We start from the raw sequence: 26,565 nt of genomic DNA, 5'->3' as shown, positions 1-26,565 counted from the left end.
TCAAACTACCTGGGGATGCCTGGGTGGCTCAGTCAGTTAAGTGTCTGCCTTCGGCTCAGGTCATGATCCCAGGGTCCTGGGATTGAGCCCACATCAGGCTCCTTGTTTAGCGGGGAGCCTGTTCTCCCTCTGCCTCTCCCCTCAGCTTGTTCTAATAAAAAAATAAAATCTAAAAAAAAAAAAACCCAAAACAAAGAAATCAAACTACATATTTTTTTTCAATAATTACCCTGAAACAAATTTGAAGAATGATTTCTTTACTAAAGGAAAAAGACCTCACATTGACCTAAAAACACTGAGCCAACGACATAGCTTCTCTGATGGAAATATTTAAGGTTTTTCTCCGATTTCCTAACTCTCTACTTCCCAGGAAAAATAGACCTGGAAAAGAAAAATTTTCCCCACATAATATGTTCAGAAAAATATAACTGGAATCTCTTCACTCACTTGTAAAATATCAGGTATGGCTTCAAAAAGTTCAAGTAGTTTGGTAAACCCGTAGTACGCGAGTTTGCACTGCCGGCCAAAGTGGTGGTGGTAGGAAGGGATAAATTTGTTAAAGGGCATCCGGAAGTGTGGTTGGTGCCGCAGCAAATCAACAACATCCTTGGAGAACTGTTTTGTCCTTTCTATTTCATCCTGGGTACGCTCTTAAAAAATAAAAAATAAATCACAGTTTTCTTCCATTCATTTGTGTTAAACCTTACTGCTGTATTAGTCCTACGCACAGATGACAAGAGATACCATCTTTGCCTTCCAAACACAGACAACCTAAAACAAACACGTTCATGTTCTCTCTTTCTGCACAATGGTTTTCAAACTCACTCAAGGGCACACCACCAGGAAGCTGGGAGACTATAATGGTATACTGTGAAAGACACAAACACCCATGTAATCTGGCTTTGCAAGCTAGACGTATTTTCTCTAGCTCCCCGTCCCCCACCCCATCCCATATATATGAGCATGACACACATCCCAGTCTCTGTACTTGAAAAGGTGACCTAGAAATTATTTCTATAAAATTGCATTTCTGACTAGCCACACACTTTTCATGTCTTCTTCTGATCTTCAGTTAAAATTGCTAGCAGAAGAGAGTATCAGGCAACAAAAGTTTAACAAAAATACAAGGGAGAAAAAGCTTCAACTTCCATTTTTGTTTCTATTAATTTTTTTTAAAAGATTTTATTTATTTATTCGACAGAGATAGAGACAGCCAGCGAGAGGGAACACAAGCAGGGGGAGTGGGAGAGGAAGAAGCAGGCTCATAGCGGAGGAGCCTGACGTGGGGCTCGATCCCATAACGCCGGGATCACGCCCTGAGCCGAAGGCAGACGCTTAACCGCTCTGCCACCCAGGCGCCCCGGTTTCTATTAATTTTTAAATTACAATCGGGAAGACTGACATTACTCACTCCAAAAGCTTTGGAGTATTAGGATCTCATGAGCGTCAGTGTTCTGCAGGAACGGAGGTTAGGAATCACGGATTAGTAATACTGGGAGAACATGACAGTAAGTAGATTAATTTTACCTATTCCAGCTCCCAGACTGCAACCAAAATGACCAAAATGCTAAAGGTAAAATAAAACATTTGCTTGGATTTTCTTTCCTTCTCAAGAGTGCACAGTCAAGGAGCTCAGTCCAAGAGAAGAGACAAGCAACAGCCATGGTAACTGACTATCAGCTGGGTATGGTGTCAACAGCCACAGACAGGCTGCTTATACCCTTCTTTTCCTTACAGTGAACTCTAAAACACCAGCTTGCTTTTCTTGTGGGCAAGTGGCTGCGCCTGCTCTGAAGAACCTTGGATCCACTGCACAGCGATAGTTCCCACAATGCACTTTCCAAGAAATCTTCAGGAACCATGGAGGCCCCGGAAAGGATACAGGATTCCGTGTGAAGGTAACCAGCACATTCAAGTCAACATACCTCTCTTAGGGATACAAATCACCATTTCGTTATCTTGTTGGGACAAGCAGATGGTTGTGTCTGGGATCTCTGACACGATATCGATCAACTCACAAACACCATATTCGGTGACATCCCAGTCTTTTGAGAAACACCTAGAATTTAACCAAGGAAATGGGTAAGGAATGAGAAATATCACTTGCTAAAATAACTTTTAAGTCTTCCCCAAAAATGCTAAATAGAAAATGTTAGGTAATTATTTGTGGAAAGAAAAAGTGTTTTAAAATATTTGCTTTCCTTCCCCCTCCCCCCCTTCTCATCAACTCACCAATGATAAGCTTGTGAGAACTCCCTCACAATGACCTGTTTGCTGGCTTGGGATTTGAGAAGTTTTAGTAAATCCTGAGTAAAGCGCTTCACCTGGGCTCTGTGGGTAAGGGTCAACAAACGTTTGGAGCCCATTCCGAGAATCTGCAAATCAAACAATCTGATTATTTATACCCGTCAGACCTTGGCACATACGGACTTTCTGGCTGATGGCATTCTCTCTCTCTCTCTCTCATTACTGCTCTCAGAGAACAAGTCCTTTTATGTATGGTATCTGCATTTTCAAACACAATGTAGATCAACAGAATGCAGATGGTCAAAATGAACAACTGCTCAAGTGCCTTGGACACCCACCCCCTTTTTCCTTCCCTTTTACCCCTTCTCAAATAGTCATGACTATAGGAATAAAAAGCATATTATTAATCTGGGCAACTAATTTTGTCAACAAAAGACAACTAGGGTGTTCCAGGCCATTTTGTAAGTGGTAAAATGTTTTATAGGTAAGAAGCTATGGAACACTCTAAATTAATAGGGCAAAGACTCCTCACGAACCAACGCTAGGCTCCAGCCCAGGAGCCGGTCTTTAACTCATTGATGAGAGCTAAGCCCGTGTTCACGGCAGCTCTTCTGTAAGAGTGAACAATCCTGGAGAGGCCTGGACTAGGAAGAGGAAGGCCAACCTACAGAGACTAGAAGGAAAATACTCCTCAGTGTTCTGAGGGGTTCCTTCTTTATGTTTAAACTCAGTTTTCTGGAAAAACTGAGAAGCCACCTTGAATGAAGTTACCAGCTACCCTGTTTATTTGAAGGAGCCGAAGCCACGCAGGGACGTTCCCATCATTTAACAAGTAATCCTTAAGCTTTCCTTACCTGCAACACATGAGGCACGGCTTCCAATAATTCTATCAGCTTAGAATATCCATAGTCTGATACCCGACACTGCTTTGCAAAATGGTGGTGGTAGGACGGGATGAAATTGCTAATGGGGATGACACAGGACGGCTGGCTCTTCAGCAGGTCAATCACTTCCCTGCTGAACTGGATCAGCTGGGGGTTGCCCACAGGACTTTTAGAACGCAGGAGCCAAGGGTCTAGATGGGGGGAGAAAGACAGAACATGGCTAAGATAGGATTTCACTTCTGAAAGATAACTAACCTGGCTCTCCCTCGCCTGAGCTCAACCATGACCAAGGAGGTGAGCCCAAAGGGCCGCTTTACTTCTCAGCGTCTATACTCAGGCCCTGTATGATCTACGGGCTAGCCCAACTTTTTCATGGGCTGGCAGACGCTTTACCACTACCTTCTTAAAGTCCTGTAGTCCAAGTAAAGCACAGTTCAGCAGAGCGTTAACATAAAGCAGAAGTGAAATTATACAGGATGTTTCCAACTTATAAACCAGTTGTATTTCAAAGATTCCTTTGTAACTTGGTCCCATGGAACATATTTTTCCCACAGAAAGAAAGTTATAGACGGGCAGTAAGCAGGTAGCCCAGAAAAACCCTAACTAACCTGTAGGAAAGCTGAAAAGATTGCTCAGGAAACCATGGAAAGCAGTAATGTAAAACTAGCTGATATAAAACTAAGTAAGAAATTCTTATATTTATCTTGCCTGTCCATGTAATTAAGAAAAAGTTTTAATTATGAAAGTATAATAAGATGGAAACCCTTCTACAAGACTGGCAGGCTAATGACAAAGGAGAAAGAGCACAGTGTATGGGAGACTGTGTGGTCTAGGACTGAGGGGAAAGGCAGGAGAAAGCGGTAAGCAGCTCTAATACAAACATTTCTCCTTCCCTGGTAATCCTTACCCATAGGGGGAGGAGCAAAGGAGGAAGTGTTTGGGATCAAAGAGAAGTGTCCATAGGAAAGCAACAATTTTCAGTTCACAGGTGGTGGGATTAACACCTGCAGCCCAGGGAAAGCCTGGAACTCAGAAACTCACCCAAAGCTAGGTTTATATTTCCTGGTCCTTTACACTGAAAGCTAAATCTGTTTTCACATTTATCAAAGTCAGAACCATTGACCAAAACGAATTTCAAAGGTAAAACTGCATTTAGAGGTATTTCTTTCAAATACCTGAAATGATTTTTAAAAGGCCAGTCAACTGACAAGCCAAAGAGCCTCACAAGATTAGGTAGGGCTAAAGAGATTCGTAACTGTGAAATGTGGGCTTTAGATTTTTTTACAGATTTTACGCTGGTCCTTCCAAAAAGTCTGGTTCTGCCAGACCTTCAGCACTTTAGAGAGTAGTTTCAGTTTTCAGAAGATCAAAGGAGACGTTCACAGTGCTCTGTGGTTGACCAACAGTGCTGCCGCACAAGATAAAAGCCAACAGCCTCCTCTCACGGTAGCCCGTGGCTCAGAAAAACCAGTGCCTGACTCCTACCCGTGTTTGGAGGCGGGGGCTTGTTGTGAATCCATTTGACCACTTTGACGCCATTCTGCGCAGTGGCAATGTTTACGCCCGGAACACAGGTGATGAGGTGCTCCAAGGGAACACCCCCTTGGTTCTCCTGCACTGCTTCCAGGTCACCAAACTCAGCAGCATAACAATCTGGAAAGCTGAAGTGGGGAAAAGAAGGCTAATCAAACTAATGGAAAAGCAAAGCACCTGGTAAACAGAAATCTTTAAGATGTCCATTCACAAATCATTTCTCCTTAAATCCTCAGGATCTGGGTTTGAACATGAAAATTCAGGTCCCAGGGAGGGGGAGGCAATCACTGCGGCATTCACCTCTTTGATGCATTCTGAGGGTATCAGAAATTCCTGGACAATGTTCCAGCAGAGGGGGTGAGAAATAAGGCCACTGGGTTCCAAGTCAGTTATTTACCTGCTTTAATTTATCAGTGGCTTTAGGGCAAACTCAGTCCCGTGTTGGCCCCCACAGTAAGTGTACCGCGTGGCCCACAAGATGGTTACGTGGCCTTCTGAAGCACACCTCTGCTGAAGCTTTCCAACCTACTACTTGAGGTTGTGTGCACCCTTGCAGCACGCATGGATACTTCTAGTACAGCACTTACACTGATCTCATCTCTGTGGGGAAGAAACGTTCCTGTTCGTTGTTTATATTTCTAAACATCAGCACACACACAATTTTCTTGTGGAAGTACTGAGCAAATGGATTCCATTTCAGATGTACTTTGACTGCAAGATGCTAAAAATGTTAGGATGAAGCACTCTCTAATACTCGCTTGGGAAGAGATGTGGGCAGAAGGCAGACTTTCTACAAAGAGAAGAACCAAGGCCTCATATCTCAATGGCTTTGACATGTTCACCTTAATAAAGGCACGGTGCCCTCGTGTGTCTGCAGAAGACTATGAACCTGGGGCGCAAACGTCTTCAAAGACAGAATCACAAAAGGAATCTTATAGGAGTCTGGATCAAATTCATGCTCACTACAGAAAAGAGAACACAACAGTTAGCTGACGTTTTTCTCAGTCGTCTAAAACATTTGCAAGGTAATTTTAACAGTTATTCCACACCCTTATGCAAAAGGATGATTTCTAAAGGGAAATGAGTTATACCTGAAGTCCTTATTGGAACAATGCTGTCTGCAGACAGGCTCGTGATACTCTAACTCTTCAAATATAATTGGGCTGCAATTCGTCGAAGAGCCGTCATGCGACTGGGAAGACCCCAAGGGGCTCTGCCGGGCCTGACTGCTGGGTAGGAGACACACCAGTCTGCCATTCCCTTGTTCACGGATTGCGACTGTGTCTGTTAATTTATATAAATCTGACACATTCAACTTGTGTCCAAACCTAAAAGCGAGGAAAAGGAGAGAGATGCTGACTTAGAATGTTCTTCGATTATACAGAAATGCCTGTATATCAGATGAAATAAAGGGCTATAACCGAGAATCGTTCCTCCGTCTCTTCAGAAGTAAAACTGGAATACTTCTACTATAAATTCATTCACTACCAAACCAATAATGCTTGGCACTTCCTCCGAGTCACCTCTGGCTCACTGCCCATTAGTCACTATGTCATTTGGTACTTATTCCTCGAACCCTGCAGTTTCTGTAAATAACCTCACCTAATGTTCTAAGATGGAAAGCTATCTGGTATGACCTCTTTCAAGCTGGCTCCCCTAAGCTGGAAATCCGTCTGTATTACACCCCCTCTCACCATCTCTGCTCTCCTCCCTCAGAAGAGGTTTACTCCTTTCCAGCAACTCCCTCGCCTCATCTATGCCTCAACCTCATGACCCACACTTCCCGAAGGTTCAACTCCTCAATCATGCCCCCGATGCAGCTCTTTCACACTTGGAGCTTAAAGGCACAAGGGGCGCCTGGGTGGCTCAGTCGCTTGAGTGTCTGCCTTCAGCTCAGGTCGTGATCCTGGGTTCCCTGCTTAGTGGGGAGTCTGCTTCTCCCTCTCCCTCTGCCTGCTGCTCCCCCTGCTTGGGCTCTTTCTCTCTCTCAAAACAAAACAAAGGGCACAGATCAGAAGGCAGATAGATCTGAATTCATGTCCTGTCTCAATCTTTTGGCCTTAGTCACCTTCTAGGACTTTCTAGAACCAATCCAGGCCTCAGCTTTCCCAAATGCAAAATGGGAAGATAACAGCTACCTCACAGGGTTGATACAAGGATTAAATGTTATGTCTGGAAGAGCTTGGCACATATTAAGCGCACATTCAACATGAGCCGCTCCTGTGGTTTCTTCCCAGGGCCCTACACTGATGCTCAGATGTGTCCCCCCCACCGCCCCGCCCCGACCAAACGCGGTCTCATGCCCTTGCCCTCACTCATGCTGTCTGCCCCTGCACACACAGAGCCCTGGTGCTCTCACTCAGTCTTAATAACCTCACAGTGCCTCTAATGGAAACAGCTGCTCTCTCAGGAGCCACACTGCCATTTTGCCATCCAGTCTGTCAGCCTGCTCCCCCAGGATTTTATCCACAGGACTCTGCAGGGATGGCTCTCAAGTCACCAACAGCCACCTCCTCCCTGCCAAACCTCGCACCATCCCCACATGTTCTGATGTCACCCTCACCTCTGGGTTCTTTCCCACTTCCTGTCCCTGGTGGCATTTCATCCAGGTCTGCCTTTCTCTGGGTTCCCTCTCCCTCCCTATCCGCTCCCCTATCCCACAATCCCCTTTAGGAAAATAACTGTCACATCTTTGTATCTCGAATGTCCAAAACCAAGGTCAAAAATTCACTGTATCTCCTGAACATGTCTTCTTTATTTCTCCATTTCTGGTTTAACCATACAACCATCTGCTGAGTCACCTCTGGCAAAAAAACTAAGAATCAAAATGACCTCTACTATTTACCTTGCCTGCTACATAAAACTAGTCAAGTCCTGTCTCACTGACAACTCAAACTTCAGTATTCCAACAGTATCTGCCCAGGCCTGGGGACTGGTGTGGCACTGTCCCGCCTTCATCTCCCTGCCTGCCCTGTCCATTCCATCTCCGACTGAACCATCACCAGAAAAGTCTTCCTGAAGCGTGGTTCCTGCCACCACACCTCCCCCCCACTCCTCCATGACTCAGGACTCCCACGGTTCACAGAATTAACGGTCCTGTCCTCGTTCCTTCCATCCTCGTACCATTTTCTCCTCCATGCTCCTCCTTTATGACAGTTTTCTTTGTTCTATAATGATTTGTGTTTTCTCTTCCCTTCCAGACATAGGCTCCTCAGGGACAAGGGCTGTGTCCTCCCAGCTGTGCATTCTCCACAGAGCCTCACACTTTCATTCCACTAATACTTGCTGAACACCTACTAAGCCCCGGGTACTGAAGAGACCGTCCTAAGTCCTTGTCGTCCTGGAGCTTACAGGCTAGAAGGTGCTCAAAAATGCTCAGTCAATGAAGAAGAAAGCTCATCAATGGGAAAAAAATGAAAGGACAGCTTTAGGGACTGAGGCCTAAATTTACTAAAAATGAAAGACGTTTTTAGGACGTATGTTAAAACCGAAATCTGAACCTGAATACCATTGCTTTTAAGTCTTTTCCTCCACCAGGCTGGAAATTCCTTAAGAGCAGCTACCACAATTTTATGCCAATCACCCATCAATACAGGAATTCTGGAAGCTGCCAATCAGTACTAACTGGATCAATAAAAAAAAAAAAACCTAACTTACTTTTTTTCATAGATATCTGTAAATTTAAAAAGAGGCAGACAGCAGGCAGGAGCATCCTGAAGAATAGACATTGTTTCTGCACTGTAAAACAAAATTTCACTTCATCAGAGAACCGATGTTATTGGACAACAACAGATGATTTCCAAGTTGTATTTAAAAAACTGAGTTCATAAAATTAACACAAAGTAAGCTGACCCTTGAACATGTGTTTGAACTTCATGAGTCCGCGTACATGTGGATTTCTTTCGATAAAGGCAGTACAGTCCTGTAAATGTATGTTCTCTTCCTTATGATTTTAGTAACATTTTCTTCTCTGTTACTTTATTGTAAAAATACTGTATATAACATATACAACATACAAAACAGGTGTTAATTCGTTGTTTATGTTACCAGTAAGGCTCCTGGTGAACAGTATGCAATTAGTAGTTAAGATTTTGGGGAGCCAAAAGTTATACGTGGATTTTTGACTGCGTGGGGGGGGGATCAGTACCCCTAACCCTTACGTTATTCAAGGGTCCGTGCAACGTAAATTTAGCAGTTTCTGATATGTCAAAATTAATTTTCCGGAAAAACTTAAAGAAACGACTTTAGGGACAAGGTAATTAAAGAATATAAAGTGAGACACACTGGGATTTTTATCAAACTCAAGCATAGGGTTTCTCATACCTGTGTATCAGAAGAACGCTGACTACTCTGTGAGACAAACACCTTGTTAACTCAGAGTAACGGGCAGAACAGCTTGAATGTCTCCTGCCACGTTGTGGCTCATGTGGTTCATGAATTCCACATGGGGGCGGAATGCCCAGAGTTGAGGATACACAGCTGAATACAATATATCATCCCAATTATGGTTTTAAAAAAAAAGGCAGCCAAAAACACTCAGAAGAACTGTTGAGGGAGCGGCTTTGAGCCACAGGATTATGGATTTCTCCCCCTCTTCTTTTATGTTTCTGACCTTTCCAAAGTTTCTTCAATGAGTATTATTTTTATTCTAGGGGATAAAAGTCATAATTTAAAATAATGGTGAAGTACACATCACAGAAAAAGAACTTTGAATTCAGATTTTTAGGAGTTTTACTAGTTTCCCCCAAAACAGGGAGAGCCGAAAAATCACCAAAGTGCATTAAGAATAAAATCATCACCAGATTCCTACAACTGACATAATCATAATGCAGACCTACAGAGTGTCTGTTTGATGTTAAGGATCTATCTGCAGGCTGAGAGCTTGGAGCTTTGCAGATCTACCTTTTACAGACAAACCTACCTTCTCCTAAGATTTGGAGCTAGTAGTTCAGACTTACAAACTTTTATCGTAGAGGGCTACTATTTTTAGAACCTGTTCTGGATATGTGGTGTATTATTTTACTCCTAACTGCCTGCCAAGTTGAAGCTGTACTTCACCTTTGAGTAATGCCCTGAACAAGAGTCGAATTATTCTAACTAGCTTATTGCTGACTTCTAGCTTATTTCTAAGCTATATCAATTAAGAATAAGCATTACTGCATAAGTAATCGTCTAAGAGGGTTGGGAAAGTGATCAAATCTATTTTCTGATTTCCAAAGTTGTTTCTGGGCCAAAACATTATTTCCTGAAATAAATGGTTTGTTTTTACCTCAGTAAAGAGAGTGATTTATTAGCAGCTCCTGTGGCAAGTGAGACCAGGATCTTCTTGCTGCCAATTTTGTATCTGTGGAGGCTATTCACCGCACTGATTGCTTCTTGTAAGTTCTCCATCTGAACAACAGCCTTGAGCTGATAATCTGTATGGGGGCTGAGCTCAACACTCTTCACCTACAGCAGTAAAAAGGAAAATGGAATGCTATGTCTACCCAGAACCCTGTCATCTTAAAACTGAAGGTGAACCATTAAGGAACACGTCTGCGGACTTCCGTGCTTCTGTGAGGGAACTTGTCGGAACTCTACACTTCTGCCCAGCAGAACCTAAGTGAACTAGGACTGGGTGACCTTCAGGGACAGGAAACTGGCCTGGCCTGCCTGCATGCTCTGGCACACACAGCTCTCCCACGCAGGCTCAGGAGCCAATACATGCGCGGAGTCTCTGCGGTCTTCTCTGGACCCTGCAAACACCTGAGGCATAGCCATTTTAATAATCCGGAAAAGGTACACTTCTAGCAAACAGCACCTAAAAACTGCATCGGTACAGTTGTTAACAAAAACGGCCGACATTACTTTAGAATCCTATTTCTGTATTTTAGCAGCCAGAGCTAAATAAAATCCATCAGCGTTTTATTTCCCAAAGTGACACTTAAATCCCTGCCCGTGACCACAAGTGCTTCTCCACTTGGTCTCTCGCTCTCCAGGGCTACGTCCTAAAAACTGGATGTACCATGAGCAGACCACAGGAAAAAGGGTGGAGCTCAAACTCTCTCAGTCATCGTTATATTCTGGCTGTGGTTATGTGTGTTGAAGGACATTCTCTCGACCTGGAGGGCTAGCAAAGGGTACAAGAAAGGCGGGAACAAGAGAGAAAAGGTTACCTTGCCGTGCCTGGAAAACGCTTCCTGCATGAGCTGCTGCAGCTCCTTCCGGGACAATCTGTAGTCAATGTTGCTGATCTGGATGTCAGCGCCATTTGCAAACGGGTCTGAGCTGTCGGCACCAATGCTCGGATTTGCAATGTTGAAAGCAAGTGGGGACGCTCTGTTTAAAAGGTTTGGAGACATACTCCTGCTTAAGACATACATATTGAATTATTTTTAAAAACTGTGATTCTATTTATTTCGTTTGTATCACCTAGGCCTTGTTCGAAACCATATATAGAAACAGCTTTCCACAATACAACCAAACTAAAGATTTGGTTTTCACAGGTATGTTTATCGTAAATATGCATGGATTTAGATTTACTGGCTGAAGTACTACCTTTTGACCCCTTATTAACAACCAGTACATTCTTTAATATCAAATATTCTTTCACTGGATTATTTAAAACGAAAGACAAAAATTACAGGTGGGCCTAATGAATTAATTTTCCACTTTGGGTATTTATTCGTGGTTAATTAGCCTGTGATACTAATGTAAGTCATCTAACCTCTCCCTGGCTCTGAAAACACTAGATATTCTTGCTCACGTGTGGTAGGCTTCCTCCATATCAGGAAAACTTAAACATGAATTTTATTTATTTTTTTTAAAGATTTTCTTTATTGGGGCGCCTGGGTGGCACAGCGGTTGGGCGTCTGCCTTCGGCTCAGGGCGTGATCCAGGCGTTATGGGAATGAGCCCCACATCGGGCTCCTCCGCTGGGAGTCTGCTTCTTCCTCTCCCACTCCCCCTGCTTGTGTTCCCTCTCTTGCTGGCTGTCTCTATCTTCTGTCGAATAAATAAATAAAATCTTAAAAAAAAGATTTTATTATTTATTTTTAAAGATTTTATTTATTCATTCGACAGAGAGAGACAGCCAGCGAGAGAGGGAACACAAGCAGGGGGAGTGGGAGAGGAAGAAGCAGGCTCCTAGTGGAGAAGCCTGATGTGGGGCTCGATCCCAGAACGCTGGGATCTTGCCCTGAGCCAAAGGCAGACGTTTAACGACTGCGCCACCAAGGCGCCCCTAGATTTATATGAGAGAGACAGTGAGAGAAGGAACACAAGCAGGGGAAATGGGAGAGGGGGAAGCAGGCTCCCTGCAGAGCAGGGAGTCTGATGTGGTGCTCAATCCCAGAACCCTGGAATCATAACCTGCGCTGAAGGCAGACGCTTAACCACTTAGCCACCCAGGCGCCCCTATGTTAATTTTAAAATGTAATTTTACAGATCCAAAGTCACTTTCTGGAAGGAGTCTTCACCAACTCAGCAGAAAAATACGATGCTTGAAGGAGTTCACGTGATGCAACATGGCCTTATGGCTCCTGTCCTCCAAGCCTCCGGAAGTACTCAGTGAGTGTTTGGAGCACTTAGGTAAGTGTTAGTGGGGTAATTACAGTGGTTTACAGGGACCCTTGCTTCTCAAACAGCTCCTGGTAATTACCCTATGAATAATAACCAATGTGTGTCCAGTTTGGGCTTCTTCCACAACATGACAAAGTGAGGAGGAAACGGTAAGGACATCTTAACGTGCCTCCCATCCAGGCTAGGGACTCCCAGACCAGTTTCTCTGACCTCTGCTTACCCAGACTCCCATGTGGAGGAGGTAGAAAGGGTGAGCAGCACTGCCCCCAAACGTGAGCTAAGGAGAAAAAGGGGGCCTGGAGGAGGAGGAGTGGAAGATTCATCTTTTACTTTATGCACTCCTACACTGCTTGCATTCTTTCAAACAGGTGTTATTTCATAATCCCTCCTGTTGCGAGTAACTACCCCATGATCAAGAAGCTGGACTCACCGAGAGGACCACGACTGTGCGGAGAGCAGAGGACTGACTTGCCTTGATGTGATCAACTTGCTAAAAGCCGATGGGTAACTCACTTGGAATGGGGTCTCCTCTTTGTCTTTTTTCTCTACGGGAGAACTGGTGACACTTCGGGCACAGAGGTTCTCTTTTCTAATGGAGGGAAGAATTGAAGGGGAAGGGTCACTGGATTTCCTTCATGTTAGACAAGCATCTGTGAGAAAGAGTCATTGAACCTACTTTGGATTGGTTTTGTAAGCAGATTCTGCTGTCCCCGAGTTTTTGGGCACCGGTGCTGTGGCACTCAAGCTTCTGTGAGGAGGTGCCGCCAGCCTCGGGTTACCTTGCTGGGAGTCACTGTTTCTAGTGCCGGTCTTCGACTCCATGCGGCACAGCTCCTTAAAAGAGAGAAGCGTGGTGGAGGTGAAAATTTAAGTACCAAACGTGTGTTAAAGCCTGTCCGGAAAACAGGGAACTCTGAGTATGGTCAAAAATGGAAATTAAAAAAAGGACACGCCAAAAGCAAGCGGGCATCTCGAACAGAGACACAAAGAAACCAAACCTACCATAAACTTCAGAAAGCAAGAGGTATCAAAGTTACCTGTAAACTTTTAACATTTGTGTTTTTTGTAGCAGATCCAGAATTTGCCTGCGACCCTTTTCCAGGCGTGGCTTTGGCACTGGAAGATTGTTCACTTGTATCTTTGATGAGGCACAATTTTGGATTCTTAAGTTTTTTGGGAGACTTCGCTTTATCGGCAATTGCACTGGAACTCTTTGTCTCACAGAGTTCTCTAGTTTTTGGAGTAAATGACACAATGATCCTATTACCAAAGACATCTTCATTTTCCATTCGCTTCTGAGCCCGTTCCGCACTATCTTGGTTTATGAAGCGGAGAATCGCACTGCAGCCTGTGATACTCAGCACTTTCCCACCACAATTATCAGACAGGCGCCTGAGCCTGTTGCTGATGCTCTTGCCATCTTTATTTGCTGGTAGGTTATAAACATAGAGCAGAGTGTGGCACTGCTGGTACAGAGGAGAAGTGTTACAACAGGTTAACTCAGGGGCACGCGTTCAATTATACAATTAGAACAAGGAGTGATCTCCAGACTTAAGCTAACAGCCTTAGCCTTGGAGAGGAGGTCAATGATTTAGAGGGGAGAAGGTAAACTTATTCAGACTGAAAAACACAGTAAGAGAGAAATGTACCCTCAACGATCACTCTAGTGGATGAGAGTGGCAAGTTTTAAAGTTCTGAATACTCAAGCCTTTTTTTTTTAACCATGAAGAATAAGTGGAAATTAAAGTGGAAAATCTGTTACCTAAAATACTACAATTGACTTAAAGGCCTTTGAGGTTAGAAAAGGGAATGGCAATTTCTTTAGGAGTTACTTACATATTTTCCAAATAGCTTAAAAACAGCTCAACACTGTAGTAAACATGCTTGTCCCAATCAAGACTCTAAGAAACGCTCATCGTGCTGGAAGTACGCTCATGTTCTTCCAGCACGTGGCTCAACGAGCTACAGGTGTAGCAATAACCACTACAATCTGTGCAAGTGCACATGCGTGGTGGGGAATGCAACTGTAGAAAATAGCCCCAAGGGTTCCTAGGGCTAAAAGATTAAATGCCTAAAAAGTGTACAATTAGGGGCACCTGGCTGGCTCAGTCGATCAAGCCTCCAGACTCTTGGTTTCAGCTCAGGTCATGATCTTGGGATCATGGGATTGAGGCCCATGTTGGGCTCCACCCCAAGCATGGAGTCTGCTTGAGATTCTCTCTCCCTCTGCCCCTCCCCCTGCTCGCTCATATGCACACACTCTCTCAAATAAATAAATCTTTAAAAAAAAAAAAAAAGCATGATTTCTCTGTTTATTTGACTGCAACCACGAGTGTGTGCAAACCATCACCATATTCTTTGCCCATGACTGGAAGCAAAAGGAGTAATAAATGTTTCCATTACTTCTATCCACTTGACACAGAACACTGCTAGCTTTGGAGACACTGACAAGTGGCTGTTGGTAAGGTTAACCTACACATCAATTCCCTATGATACTGTGCAACAAAATAAAAGCAAAATCCATATGTTATCAATTCTCTGTATATCTGGAAGAGAAGAACTATTTCTAAGCCTTATTTCAAAACTCTGGCCAGCCTCCTACAAAGAGCAGCCTCACTCTGTGGCCCCCGTTATGGGTGGTCTTCAGCCTCCATAATGTAACATCAGAATACAGCAAACAAGAACACAAACGCACTTACTGGCATTTTTAGTGGTAACCTGGGGGGCAGGTCGGAAATGAACTCTTCGAATCTGATCAGCTCATTAGCATGATGCAGCAGCGCTTCTGAGGCCTGGTTTTTATGGACCAAAATTATGTGGAAACCATGCCTGTGTCTCAGGTCACTGAGTTCCAATGCAAAATTGACATCAGCTGGAAGAAAAGGTACAGCCCATCCCCATCCCCAAACGTTAGAAGGACTGGACAGAGACACACAATTTCACTGACACCCACTGAGAAAAAAGAAATGGCTGTACTGTATTCAGAGTTGCTCCCCACCTCCCACCCCTTCTTAGAATAGGAACACATTTCATATTTGAAGAATTAACACCACAGGACAATTCTACCACATGCTTATACTGAATTCCAAGACATGTGTTACTTCCCATAGTAAAAGAGAGCAAATATTAACATTTTGGGGAGCATCAACTTTGGAAATGATTCTTTCTAGATTTTTAAAATTTGCAACACTGGGCCCAGGGTTAAAAAAAAAAAAGTTCCACTTTCTTTAACTGGCTTCACATTTAAGGAGAAAATACACAAAACCCACACACTCCATTTCCTCTCTAAACAGCTCTCAGACATAAGCATAAATACGTCCTGTGTATTTCAGCCTCTCTGGGGGCATATTTTACTTTAACATGTTCTGGCTTCTACAACAATTCCCATACAGTGAGTTTAGCTCAAATTAGCAGATGCTTCTGCACTTACTCGACACAAGAACCACAGTGGCTGGAGCAGTGTGCGTGTTTGCGAATCTTCGGAGACTCTGGCGGAGCTTATCGTCAGCCGCATTCTTTGCGGTAGCGTTGATGTGGGCAACAGTTACCTGCGTTAATTTAAAGTAAGGACAAATGAGCAACAGCTCAGGTCAGAAAACCACTATGTATTCTGCCTGCATCTTAACAGATGGTCCTGAGGAGAAACACTCTTGTTATCACTACCACTTAGGAACGGAAAAAAATTATAAGTGGACCTCAATAATTTCAAATTTGTCTCTCTGTACAAATGAACCAGACCCGTTATTAACCCTACTTGCCTCTCTTATCTTCTGCTTTTGTACTCCATCCATCCACCTTTGAGAAAACAGGCAGAAAAGGAAGTGAAATTTGAAGTAGGTAAATTAGCTCTAATAGCTTTTTGCCTACAGCTGGGGAAATAGCAGAGATTGGTATATGAAGAAGGTGAGATTAGGTGCTATACTGGATGTCATTTGTCTCCACTATACATCGTCTGTGGCTTTCAGGACCTGGGGTCAGGTGGTGGGAGAGGAGAGGCATCTATCCCCAACAGAGCTAAAATGTGCTTATTTCTGTTAAAGGCATCAGGCTCACACAGAAGCCTCCAGAGCAAGGAAAAGTTTGAGAGGTGCTTCAACTACGTGCAATACACAATCAGATTTATTAGTTTTTTTTTAAGGAGCACAAATATAGAATTTGAGGCAGTAATATGGCAGTTATCAACAGAATTACTTGTCTAAGAGTCAAAAGAACTGGATTCTAGTTCCAGCTTAATAGACTTTGCAGCTAGACAATCTGGATTTAAATCCTAGCATATCCATTTATTGGCTGTGTGATCTTTAAAAAGTTGCTTAACATCTTGGTGCCTCAGGTGAATTTGTATATTTCAAATAATAAATCCTGTGAGCCCTTTTCACAGAGCAGTCATGGAAGTCAAAAGAAAGGATATAAATGTAACCATCATACTAGCAGAGCACTAGTCACATACAAGTAAATTACTGGAAGATCAGTTATGAGTAAACGATTTCTAGTACTTTAGAAATAATCTGTTGCTAATTTCCTTTATTTGCAAAATCAGCACAAATGCGTATTAAACAAACTTTGAATTGAAATTCTTAAAAAAAAAAACAAAAACCTGCATGTGCTTATTCTTCTACCGTAATAGATTAAAATTATTTTTTTACCTGGCAATTATTCAGCTCTTGAATAACTTCTTTGTTTTCTTTACTAATGTCACACACACAGATGAATTCGGCTTCTCTGTGGCCTTTAAAAAACTTCTCACGGATTCTCTGTACAACAGCAGTAGCTGAGCGGCCAGAGGGAACGGAACAGTTTTCNTTGAAATTCTTAAAAAAAACCCAAAAACCTGCATGTGCTTATTCTTCTACCATAATAGATTAAAATTATTTTTTTACCTGGCAATTATTCAGCTCTTGAATAACTTCTTTGTTTTCTTTACTAATGTCACACACACAGATGAATTCGGCTTCTCTGTGGCCTTTAAAAAACTTCTCACGGATTCTCTGTACAACAGCAGTAGCTGAGCGGCCAGAGGGAACGGAACAGTTTTCAATATCCCAAAAAACTCCAATCGGGGGTAAGTTTTCCAGCACCTGTCCGGCTAGCGCAACTTCTGGTGACCCTTAGGAAACGTTAACACTTTCAATCACACATAGTGGAAAAAAAAATGGCAAACTAAAATAAAATAGGTAGCTACCTATCATTCTTAGTGGCAGAAAAATGAAATTACCGATTGATGTTAAGCTTAAGGATACCAACCTCACCGGCTGACCTAATAGCACAACCGCAAGTTCCAATAGTATTTCTAAGTGATTATTCCTATTTTTCAGGAGAGAACAAATCTAAAGGTCAAGTTACTTCAAGCCCACAGTAAATCCATTGCAAAGCATGAGCCATTCTCATGCTGATCATTATGCTCCTCTGAACACTAACTTGGAGGTAAACGGACACTGCAGCTCTGGGACCTGATTGTCATGCTCTGCCCACGCTTGTCTACCTCCTCAGTATGGAAGACCAATGAAGAGGTGACAAAGGGTGAACTTGTTACTGTCCTTGATTTAAAAAAAAAAAAAAGAAATTTAACACTGCATTAACATCTGATTTAATATTTAAAAAAATGGTTTCAAAAGATGAAATATATTAACTACTTTTCTGAGGAAATGATACTAGGTTTTTTCAATTCGTTTTTCATCAACCATTACTAAATCTTTCTAAATATTAAGGACTTCTACGGAGTGCACAACTAATAGTGTGATTATGAACCTAGGTTGAAAAGGAGTCCCCTCGAGCACTGATTTCTCCAAATATACTCCCTATTTTTCTATACACAGCTTCTGGTCTCAAATAGCCGCAGTTCAACATAAAAGGCAAATGGCTTGTTGGTCTATAAGAATAAAAAGATTTTTACCAAGAGGTAGAAATGGAGACTCATATACACAGTAGCTTCAGAACCACAAGGAATCTTTTCAAGGCGATTAAATGCAGTGTTAGTATCAGATACTGAAAACTACTTAAATATGCACATTTTATACCATACTGTCATTTACCAAATTTCGAAGAAGCTTTGCCTAGACTGGTCGCCAATAACAACGTGGTCTCCTTCCCTGTTCCTTTGGTTCCACAGCCATTACACAGAGGAATAGTAACAGGTGCAGTTTGAGTATTTGGAGGTGGTATATTTGGCCAGACTTTAGCAGCATCAATTATACTATTTCTTGCCGGCTGTTTTAAAAATTTTTTTAAGAAAAGGAGGAGGTTTCAGATACATCATTTCAGAACCTAGAGTTATAAACAACAACTGAAAACACAGTCTAAGTGTTTCTCCTTTCCACCTGTTAACCTCTGATGGAATGTATTTTCAATATTTCAGGGCATTCTCAGAACTATTAGCTATCAATTCATGAACCCACTTCAAGAAGTGACTTGAAATGGTCTGGGAAGATATTCACACGATCAGACCTTTACATTCTGGGGCATGTGTATCTTCCTAAGGCGACCCCAAACACACTTTATGTGAAGGTAATTGAGATTTTTACTTTAATACCCATGTGATCGAGGCCAAGTTCCAAGTCCCTCAAATTCTTACAAAGGAACAACACAGCATGACCTACATCACATGAATGGGTCTGTGTATAAGGTGAGTGTGAGTTATGAGAAACCACAATCGTGCTCTAGTCGTTAAAGACAAAACAGAACACGAAGGTTTGTCGAACTCGGTTTACATGTAGGAAACGGACTGATCACAAGAGCCTCTAAAAGCATAACTACATAAATAATGACTCTGCACTTTTTTGGATGGCCCTTCCCATTTTACCCTTTGCTTCTTTCAGGACCAAGAGAAGCTATGCTGATGGGGTGAAAGCTACCTCACAGGAGAATCTTCACCCCCGTGCACGATAAAGATTTTTCAAGAAACATCTATCTACTTTAAGAAAGTCATTCCTCAAAGGTCAGCTGCACCCAAGAGAACAAATAAAAAGATACACACCTTGTTTAGACAGTCTTCGCAGTAAAGTGAGCCCTTTAAACAAACCGGAGGTACCACATTTAGGTGCAAAGAATTGGTGCACAAGTGAGGCGTTAGCTCCGACTGTGAAATGTGCTCTTCCAAATGCCCTGGAGCCCCGCTTGTGAAATCAGAACAGGGGAAATAGGCAGCAGAGGCGCAGCCCTGGAGAGCCGGGAACTGATGCAGCTTGTGCACATTACCATGGCATGACTGGAAATGAAGCTTTCCGCAACAGGGCAGGTGTTTGCAGGCAGAGAGATTACTTTCGAGACACATGCTGGGAAAGTCACTTGCAATGCCGGCCAAATTGTTCCTAGCTGAGGCATTCTGGAGCGAAGACGCAGACTGGAAAGCGAACCCTGACCCTACCTGACACGTGATGGTCCTGGTGCTCTGCGAGTCTAACAGTGCGCCCGGGTGAATCAAGCTACCGGTACCTCCGCTCCCGCCACCACCGCCACCACCAAAATGCATTGGCGACGTGGAGGGTTCATTAGGGCAATGAGCACAGCAGCTTACTTTGGGGACAGGTGAAAGCTGTATTTTAGGTTGCTGAAGAGAATGGATATCTGGAAGTGGGACTGCTGGAAAAAGTTTAGAGCCAGCATGAAGGGGAGATGGCACATCCTTTAATTCCACAGCAACTTTCTTGTTCTCCATGTAATCTTTCTGGGAAGAGAAGATCAGAACGCCAGTTAATGTGACGATGCTAGTGACTTTTGGTTACTCACATCCTACCGCGACCCAAAAATGGAAATAGTGTTCAATCCTGTTTACATCACTCAACCACAACCAAACAATATGGAATGGCAGCTGAAACCAGGGGCATTCTTCAGAAGGGCCTGCAGGAGGCGAACACCGTTAACAGACAACTAAAAGCAAGACCGTGTCCTTCCTGAATCTGAGGAGACTGGGGGAGGGTTCTGCTTACATGTTCAGCAAGGCAGGTTAACCATCTGTGCCTCAGGGACTTCCCTTTGATAACTTCCCCTTGCCTCACAGGGTCTTCTAAAGACAAAACAGGTGGTATGAAAATGACACAGTCACAAACAGCATTCAATAAAGATGGCTTACAAGCCAAGCGCTTTGAGGAAAAGACTTAGTAGTTCTTGCAGTCAGACCATGAGGCATTTAGGAAAAGTCCTCCAGACATTCCAAACATTAAGGATAAGATCAGCCATCTGCCCCAGCGGCCCATCCATGGACAGGTCTGAAATTTGTTGTTGACGACATTAAGCAAACTCTAGGATATCATGACCTAAAGCCATAATGCCAACAATTACTTTGTAGCTGGGGACAAGAAGTAGAGTAATTAGAAAACTATTTGGGAATAAGATCCCAGAGAAACACTATCATATGCCTCTAACATAGACACAGGAGGCCAGTAAATTTACCAAGGTTATAGCATGACACCTGCGTCAGAGACCTGGGTTTGAATGTGATACTCAGGAACTGTTTTAGGACCGTGGGTAAGTTACATAACCTCTCTACACTTCAGTTCCGTCAGCCTTCAATTGGGCATGACACGATGAACCTCCTACAGTTGTTGGAAGGATAAAATGAGATAGTGCACGTAAGCACTCAGCAGAGTACTTGGCTACTGAAAGGGGATCTAACTAATCAATAGCCCCTATTGGCTGACTGCAGGAACTATTAAGAGAAAGAGGATGTCCTGATATAGTGAGAGACATGCTCTTCCCTCAGGGCACAGAAAGGGCCATCTGACTGCTATGATTTCACTCCTTTGGCTGTGGTTCTACACTTATCTGGGAGAGTACACTCATTTAGGAGAAATCTGGATTTTTCACTTGGACATTTCCTAAAAGGGAGGAGATAGCAATTGACTGACTGCCAACAAGCAGAGTGTTCTGCCCTCTTGGTAATTACAGTTTAGGCTGGAAATTACTGGCTTTCTGATTTATAGAGATCTGGCTCTTTAAAAAAAAAAAAAGAAAGAAAGATCTGGCTCTTATGGTCAGGGTTATTTGAGTTGGTTCCCCTGAATTTACTCAATTCTGGGTGCCAATGATAAATTCAAGTTTCTGGATCTGTAAAGTTGAGTGCAATCCTGCACTGTGTGATTCTGTAAGGGCCAGATCCTCCATCCCGGGAAGTCCTATCTGAGCTGCCAACCCTGTTGCCAAGGGTCCCTAAAGTAAGTGACCTCAATTACTGACGCCACGCAAAAAAGATAACTATATAATGAAAACCTGAAGAAGACAGGGCATTTAGTTGAGTTTTTAAAAAGTTACTAATACCCTTATGTAAATTCATAGTAAAGACTCACTTAAATCCCAAGTGCACTAGCAAAAGAGACATAGAATAGAAATGTGGTAATATGGTGCATGGAATAAAATCAGAAAAAGTCAAAATCACTATGAAAAGGCAAAGGAAGTTACAGGCACATTTAAATATTCAAGAGAAATCTGGAAGAGAAAAGACTGCCAATAAGGGCCTATCAATCTTCCCTTGATTTTAAGATTCAAACATCAGAAGGCTAGAGTGAAATAAAATCTATTTTATACTTTCCTTTGATTTGACTCTACAATTTGGATTTTATCTTTGGAATCTGTGACTTTCGTAAGAAACAAATCTTCCCCAATGTTAATAGTAAATATTTAAAGCACCTACAGGTCCTTAGAATAGGAATGCAGGAATTAAAAAATTTACGCTGTCCTTGAGTCAGGAATTATAATCATGTGCTACAACGAGGACTCAGCAGGATACAAGGTAAAACTTAGCACAGACTCCAGGGAGAGAGACTGCCCCAGACCAAACGGACCGCATATCTATTCACATAAGGAATTTGCTATGTCTTCAGTCTTGCGCATAGTTACCGTTTGGGGACTAAGTGGCAATGTCTGCTCAGGACGAGAAAAGCAATTAGAGAATTTCCAAAGCCATGGCTTAGCATCATTATTTTGTTGCAGCCATCCAGGTGTTCTACTGCAGGAGTCCTCAGTTCCGCTTCCTTCCATCATACAGCCATACAAAGTGGTTCAACATTCTTTCATCTTTCTTTTCTTTCATTCTTCCACCCTGTTAAGAATGAGATCTCAATGTTATTTATTTGCCTAAGTACAAATTTCACAATTAACATGTGAGACTTGGGGCGCCTGGGTGGCTCAGATGGTTAAGCGTCTGCCTTTGGCTCAGGTCATGATCCCAGGTCCAGAGATGGAGCCCCAAGGTGGGCTCCCAGATCAGCAGGGAGTCTGCTTCTCCCTCTCCCTCTGCCTCTGATCTAGCCTTGCTTGTGCTCTCTCCATTTCTCTCTCTCACTCAAATGAATAAGATCTTAAAAAAAAAAAAAAAAAGTAAGACTGCAAGGGCACCTGGGTGGTTAAGTGTCTGCCTTCAGCTCAGGTCACAATCTTCGGGTCCTGGGATCAAGAGCCCCAAGCTGGGCTCCCTGCTCAGTGGGGAGCCTGCTTCTCCCTCTCCTCCTCCCCTCAACGTGTGTGTGCACACTCCGCTCTCAAATAAAGAAAAAAGTGAGACTGCAACTGTACTTAAGGCACAACTGTATTTACAGTACAATGGCTCCCAACAAGTCAGATAATAAGGAATAAAAGTAGAATTCTAGCAAAGCGGCAACCTTCTCCAGCCCTGAGCAGGCTTTTTCTGTAGTTTTTCTTAGTTCTTCTCGACCATCTCTCCCTAAAGACTCTACTGGTGAGGGTGAAAAAGTTAACAAAGAGAGCATGTAATTTTAGTAAAAGAACAATTATGTGTCTTCATTGCCAATTACATAAGATTCTGAAATTGACTTAATAGCAACCTATCCCACTGTGTCGCTGATGTGACTGTGGAAGGTCAAAATTAAGTGAACTCTGTGGACTCTGTGATTTTGATTCTGCTACAGAACAAATCGAACCAATTTCTTCATTTACTTATTACAAAAGTGCAATCTGATATACCAACAAAAATCCAACCGAGAAATCTCAAGTCGCAGATGTGCTGTATCTACTCCAGTGTTCCCACATTCTTACAAGTCTTACACAGTACAATAAAAGCAGATCAAATCAATAACAGCTAGTGGGCCTGGAGGCAGCCTGCCAATGGTAAGGACAACTGAACCTCATTTCCAGGTCCTTCCCATCATACCAAACTACCACCTATTCTCCAACTACAGTGGCCATTTTAAGGGTATCAATTTATCAGAAATTTCACCTGGACATAAAACAATTTCTTTTAGGTCTCTCTCTCTGATAAGGTGCTCTTCTCAAGAGATTGTAACATCTACATAGTATGGTGAAGGGAGAGAGGAGTACTCGCTCTAAAATGCAGAACTGATCAAATGAAACAAGGGCAGGCAAACTAGAGCCTGCCAGCCAAAACCAGCCCACAGCTTGTACTTAAATGACCTTCAAACTAAGAAGGTATTTTATACTTTTTAATTGGGGGGAATGTGAGAAATCAAAATAATAATATTTTGTGACACTAAATTACATGAAATTCAACTTTTTTCTCTAAATTAAGAGACATTTGTTTAAATACTGTCTGTGGCTATTTTTGCACGAGTATTTGCAACAGAAACTACATGGCCCACAAAGCCTAAAGTATTTACTTTTTGGCCCTTATGTGGAAGCTGCAAAAACTAAGTTTCAGTTTCTTCCTCTGCAGAGTGTGGCTAATTTCTCCCCCCTCCCCAGCACTGCTGAGGGGGGGGGAAATCAGATAAAGGACCTACCATCTGGGTTTTGTCTTCCCCAAGGTAGAGCTTGTGCCAAGCACAGGGCTTGCAACATAGTGTATACTAACTAATTACTTGTTAAATTAAGGAATGAATACAGCAACTATTCACCTACCATGTAGAGTTAGGAGTCAAGTGTGGAAGCAGAGATGGAGTTAACTGCCACAATGACAATAAATTATGATTGCTGTTTTTCCTACTAAACACAGATCTTGCATCCCCCAACAAGCTGCTCTATAGATAACAGGAATCTGTGATATTCACAATACACAACTTCAACGTGCTCTCAAATCTTTTCAAGGCCAATCCTGAAAGTGAGCTAACAGGTAGTGTGCAATACCAATTACAAAGCCTTTTTATTTAACATTATTTCCTCATTCAGTAATTATTTATTTAGTATCTACTATATAACGGGCCTGTGCTTGGCACAAGAGATACGATGATGAAAACAAACAGACAATAAAGTTCGTTTATGTAATTTTTTTCCCCACAGTAAATCTGTGAGATAGACGAGGGAGAAATAAGCCACAACTTTACAGAGTTGAGTAAACAGAAGTTTAACTAAGATTTTCAATTTGCCAAGATCGCATAATTAGAAAGGGGCCGGAGCCAGGCTTGTCCACCTCTTTGCACCACACCAAGGTGCCTTAGGTATTGCTCAACACAATCAACAGAAAGTACAAATGTATTAACTTGTTAGTGGCTTGAACCCAGAAAACTTCCCAAGCATTCCTGGGAATGCCACTAAGTAACTTAGGTAGCCAAAGCCAAGTTTTCTGTTGATTTGAGGGGAATTCTTTGAACAATTCAGATAATGCTTGAGAGCACAGACTCTTATGTCAGTCTGTGTATTAATCCCCAATTCTGCTTCCTATATGTGTTGCCCTGGAGAGTCCACCACCTCTCTGAACCTCAGATCCTATGTGTAAAATGGGCCTGATAACAACTGTAGCATCCTCCCGGGGCTGTTGGGATTTAATGAAACAAAGTATAAAAGTGGCCTTCTCTTAACACCCAAGTTAGTCCTGGAACCACACACCACCCAGTCCTATTACTTTTTTTTTCACAGCTCTTGCATCTAAATTGTTTATTTTCTTGCATTTATTATATGATCCCCTACTTGAATATAAACTCCAAGACAGCAGACATCATGTTTTCTCATTCATTGCTGTATTTCTTGCACCTACCAGTGCCCGGTGCATATCAACAACTGTTGAACGAGTGAAGAGTTCAATAAACATCTAGGAACACCGTTTAGGTTTTGATTACCCTGTATGCAAAACAGCGTTATTTACCGCTCAGAGAAGTGGGGAAGTCCAAAAGATACAAATGTAACTGGAAAGCTCTTGGTAATAACAGAAAGGTGCTTGGGAAACGAAAATATGTATCACAGTGTAGCGTTGCAATTAGTAGTGGGAGTGGCTCATGCCCTAAGGCAACTCAACACTATCTGTCAAGCCAGAGAGTACACCCTAGGGAGTGCTGAACAACCGACGAGAAGGCAAAAACCTTCAGGGTGGTTGAAAAACACTTGCCCCTTTCTTCCTCTCTTAACCTTCCAACCGTGTACCCTGCTCCGGAGAGGTTGCTCTCCACACCTGGAAGCCCCACTAGGCGCAGGGGAACAGGTGCGGGCGGGGAGCCAACCACCACCAAAGGGCAGCAGGGGCGCAGCAGTGACTGTCGTGAACGGACCAGAAAGGGAGACAACCCGAACCTACGGTGGGGGTCTGACTGGTCAGTCCCAGTCCTTCCCCTCGGAGGAGTCAACCTCCCCCACCCCCGCCAGCAAAGGGCAGGGGAAGGGGGGGACGCTGTCCCGCCTCCAGCCGGTGGCCCCAGAGCAGTGAGCCCGTCAGGAACTAGTCCCCAGAGCTGCCAGCCAACTCACCTCAGCCGCCGGCTCCACCTCCGCTCACATTCCGGCCCCGCCGCCTTCCCCCCGCCCCCCCCAGGCCCTTTGTTTTGATTCCCGACTCCGCAGCTCCCGCCGCCGCCGCCAAGCGCACCCTCCACTTCCGCTTCCGCACCGCACCGCCCCTGTCGCAAAACCGACGCCCTTCTCTCCCCCCCTCGCTCCGCCCCTTCCTCCACCCCGCCCCAGCCGCCGCGTCCTCCCCGCGCGGGGCGTGCTGGGAAACCCGGGGGGGGCGGGGCCTCGCGGCCCTGCAGCCTCGTCAGGCTCAGTCCCCTCCCGATAAACCCCTAAATAGGGACCTTCCCCGGGGGAGACCCCGGCTTTTTTGGCGAAAACCCCGAGTTTAAGGAGGGCTTCTCCCTGGCTTATCGTGGTGGAGTGGAAAGGAACCTGATAAGCGAAGAATGAGGGGGCTTGTGAGGTGGAGCCGGGGGAAAAAACCTGCCAACCGGGATTTGATACAATTCGGCTCTTTCAGTCTTTTGAGGGAAGGCGATTTAAAGGGGATTTCGATGAAAAATCCGATGGTTTTGGCGCTCTCGCTCGTGCGCGCGGGCGCGCTCCCCACCTCCCTCGCTCCCTCTTGTCACGTGATGGCTCTACCTTATTTTTTTTTTTAATTAAATGACGCGTAATTTCCACAGCATCCTTAATCTACTGCAACCTAGTGGCGAGTGGAGAGAAAATAACCGCCAGCGGGGCTTCCCGCGGCGTCCTCCGGGCGGGCGGGGTTTCT

At 43.6% G+C, this 26,565-nt stretch overlaps 1 protein-coding gene across 11 annotated transcripts in view; it reads right to left on the bottom strand.

The window, feature by feature from the left end:
• Nucleotides 1-25,937, bottom strand: part of MARF1 (meiosis regulator and mRNA stability factor 1) — a 40,298-nt gene extending 14,361 nt beyond the window's left edge. For 2 of the 11 annotated variants that reach the window (XM_034670326.1, XM_034670334.1), the window contains exons 1-21: nucleotides 25,803-25,937; nucleotides 22,053-22,254; nucleotides 19,195-19,884; nucleotides 18,254-18,428; nucleotides 17,195-17,328; nucleotides 16,868-16,960; nucleotides 15,655-15,772; nucleotides 14,924-15,096; nucleotides 13,262-13,690; nucleotides 12,901-13,058; nucleotides 12,655-12,813; nucleotides 10,820-11,012; nucleotides 9,934-10,112; nucleotides 8,322-8,402; nucleotides 5,756-5,992; nucleotides 5,507-5,626; nucleotides 4,617-4,792; nucleotides 3,102-3,322; nucleotides 2,233-2,375; nucleotides 1,926-2,059; nucleotides 448-650 (exon numbers count right to left, since the gene is read on the bottom strand). In XM_034670326.1, the coding sequence (XP_034526217.1) occupies nucleotides 448-650; nucleotides 1,926-2,059; nucleotides 2,233-2,375; nucleotides 3,102-3,322; nucleotides 4,617-4,792; nucleotides 5,507-5,626; nucleotides 5,756-5,992; nucleotides 8,322-8,402; nucleotides 9,934-10,112; nucleotides 10,820-11,012; nucleotides 12,655-12,813; nucleotides 12,901-13,058; nucleotides 13,262-13,690; nucleotides 14,924-15,096; nucleotides 15,655-15,772; nucleotides 16,868-16,960; nucleotides 17,195-17,328; nucleotides 18,254-18,428; nucleotides 19,195-19,884; nucleotides 22,053-22,196 (3,960 nt within the window). In that variant the 5' untranslated portion in view covers nucleotides 22,197-22,254; nucleotides 25,803-25,937. Of the gene's footprint in view, nucleotides 1-447; nucleotides 651-1,925; nucleotides 2,060-2,232; nucleotides 2,376-3,101; nucleotides 3,323-4,616; nucleotides 4,793-5,506; nucleotides 5,627-5,755; nucleotides 5,993-8,321; nucleotides 8,403-9,933; nucleotides 10,113-10,819; nucleotides 11,013-12,654; nucleotides 12,814-12,900; nucleotides 13,059-13,261; nucleotides 13,691-14,923; nucleotides 15,097-15,654; nucleotides 15,773-16,867; nucleotides 16,961-17,101; nucleotides 17,329-18,253; nucleotides 18,429-19,194; nucleotides 19,885-22,052; nucleotides 22,255-25,802 lie in introns of all 11 variants that reach the window. The other 9 variants (XM_034670329.1, XM_034670333.1, XM_034670328.1 and 6 more) reach the window with 9 other exon arrangements.
• Between the last annotated feature and the right edge of the window lie 628 nt (nucleotides 25,938-26,565).

Source organism: Ailuropoda melanoleuca, chromosome 10 (genome assembly GCF_002007445.2).
Source record: "Ailuropoda melanoleuca isolate Jingjing chromosome 10, ASM200744v2, whole genome shotgun sequence".
Lineage (NCBI taxonomy): Eukaryota > Metazoa > Chordata > Mammalia > Carnivora > Ursidae > Ailuropoda > Ailuropoda melanoleuca.
Note: the sequence above shows the minus strand (reverse complement) of the source record. Positions and strands in the feature narration are given on the sequence as shown.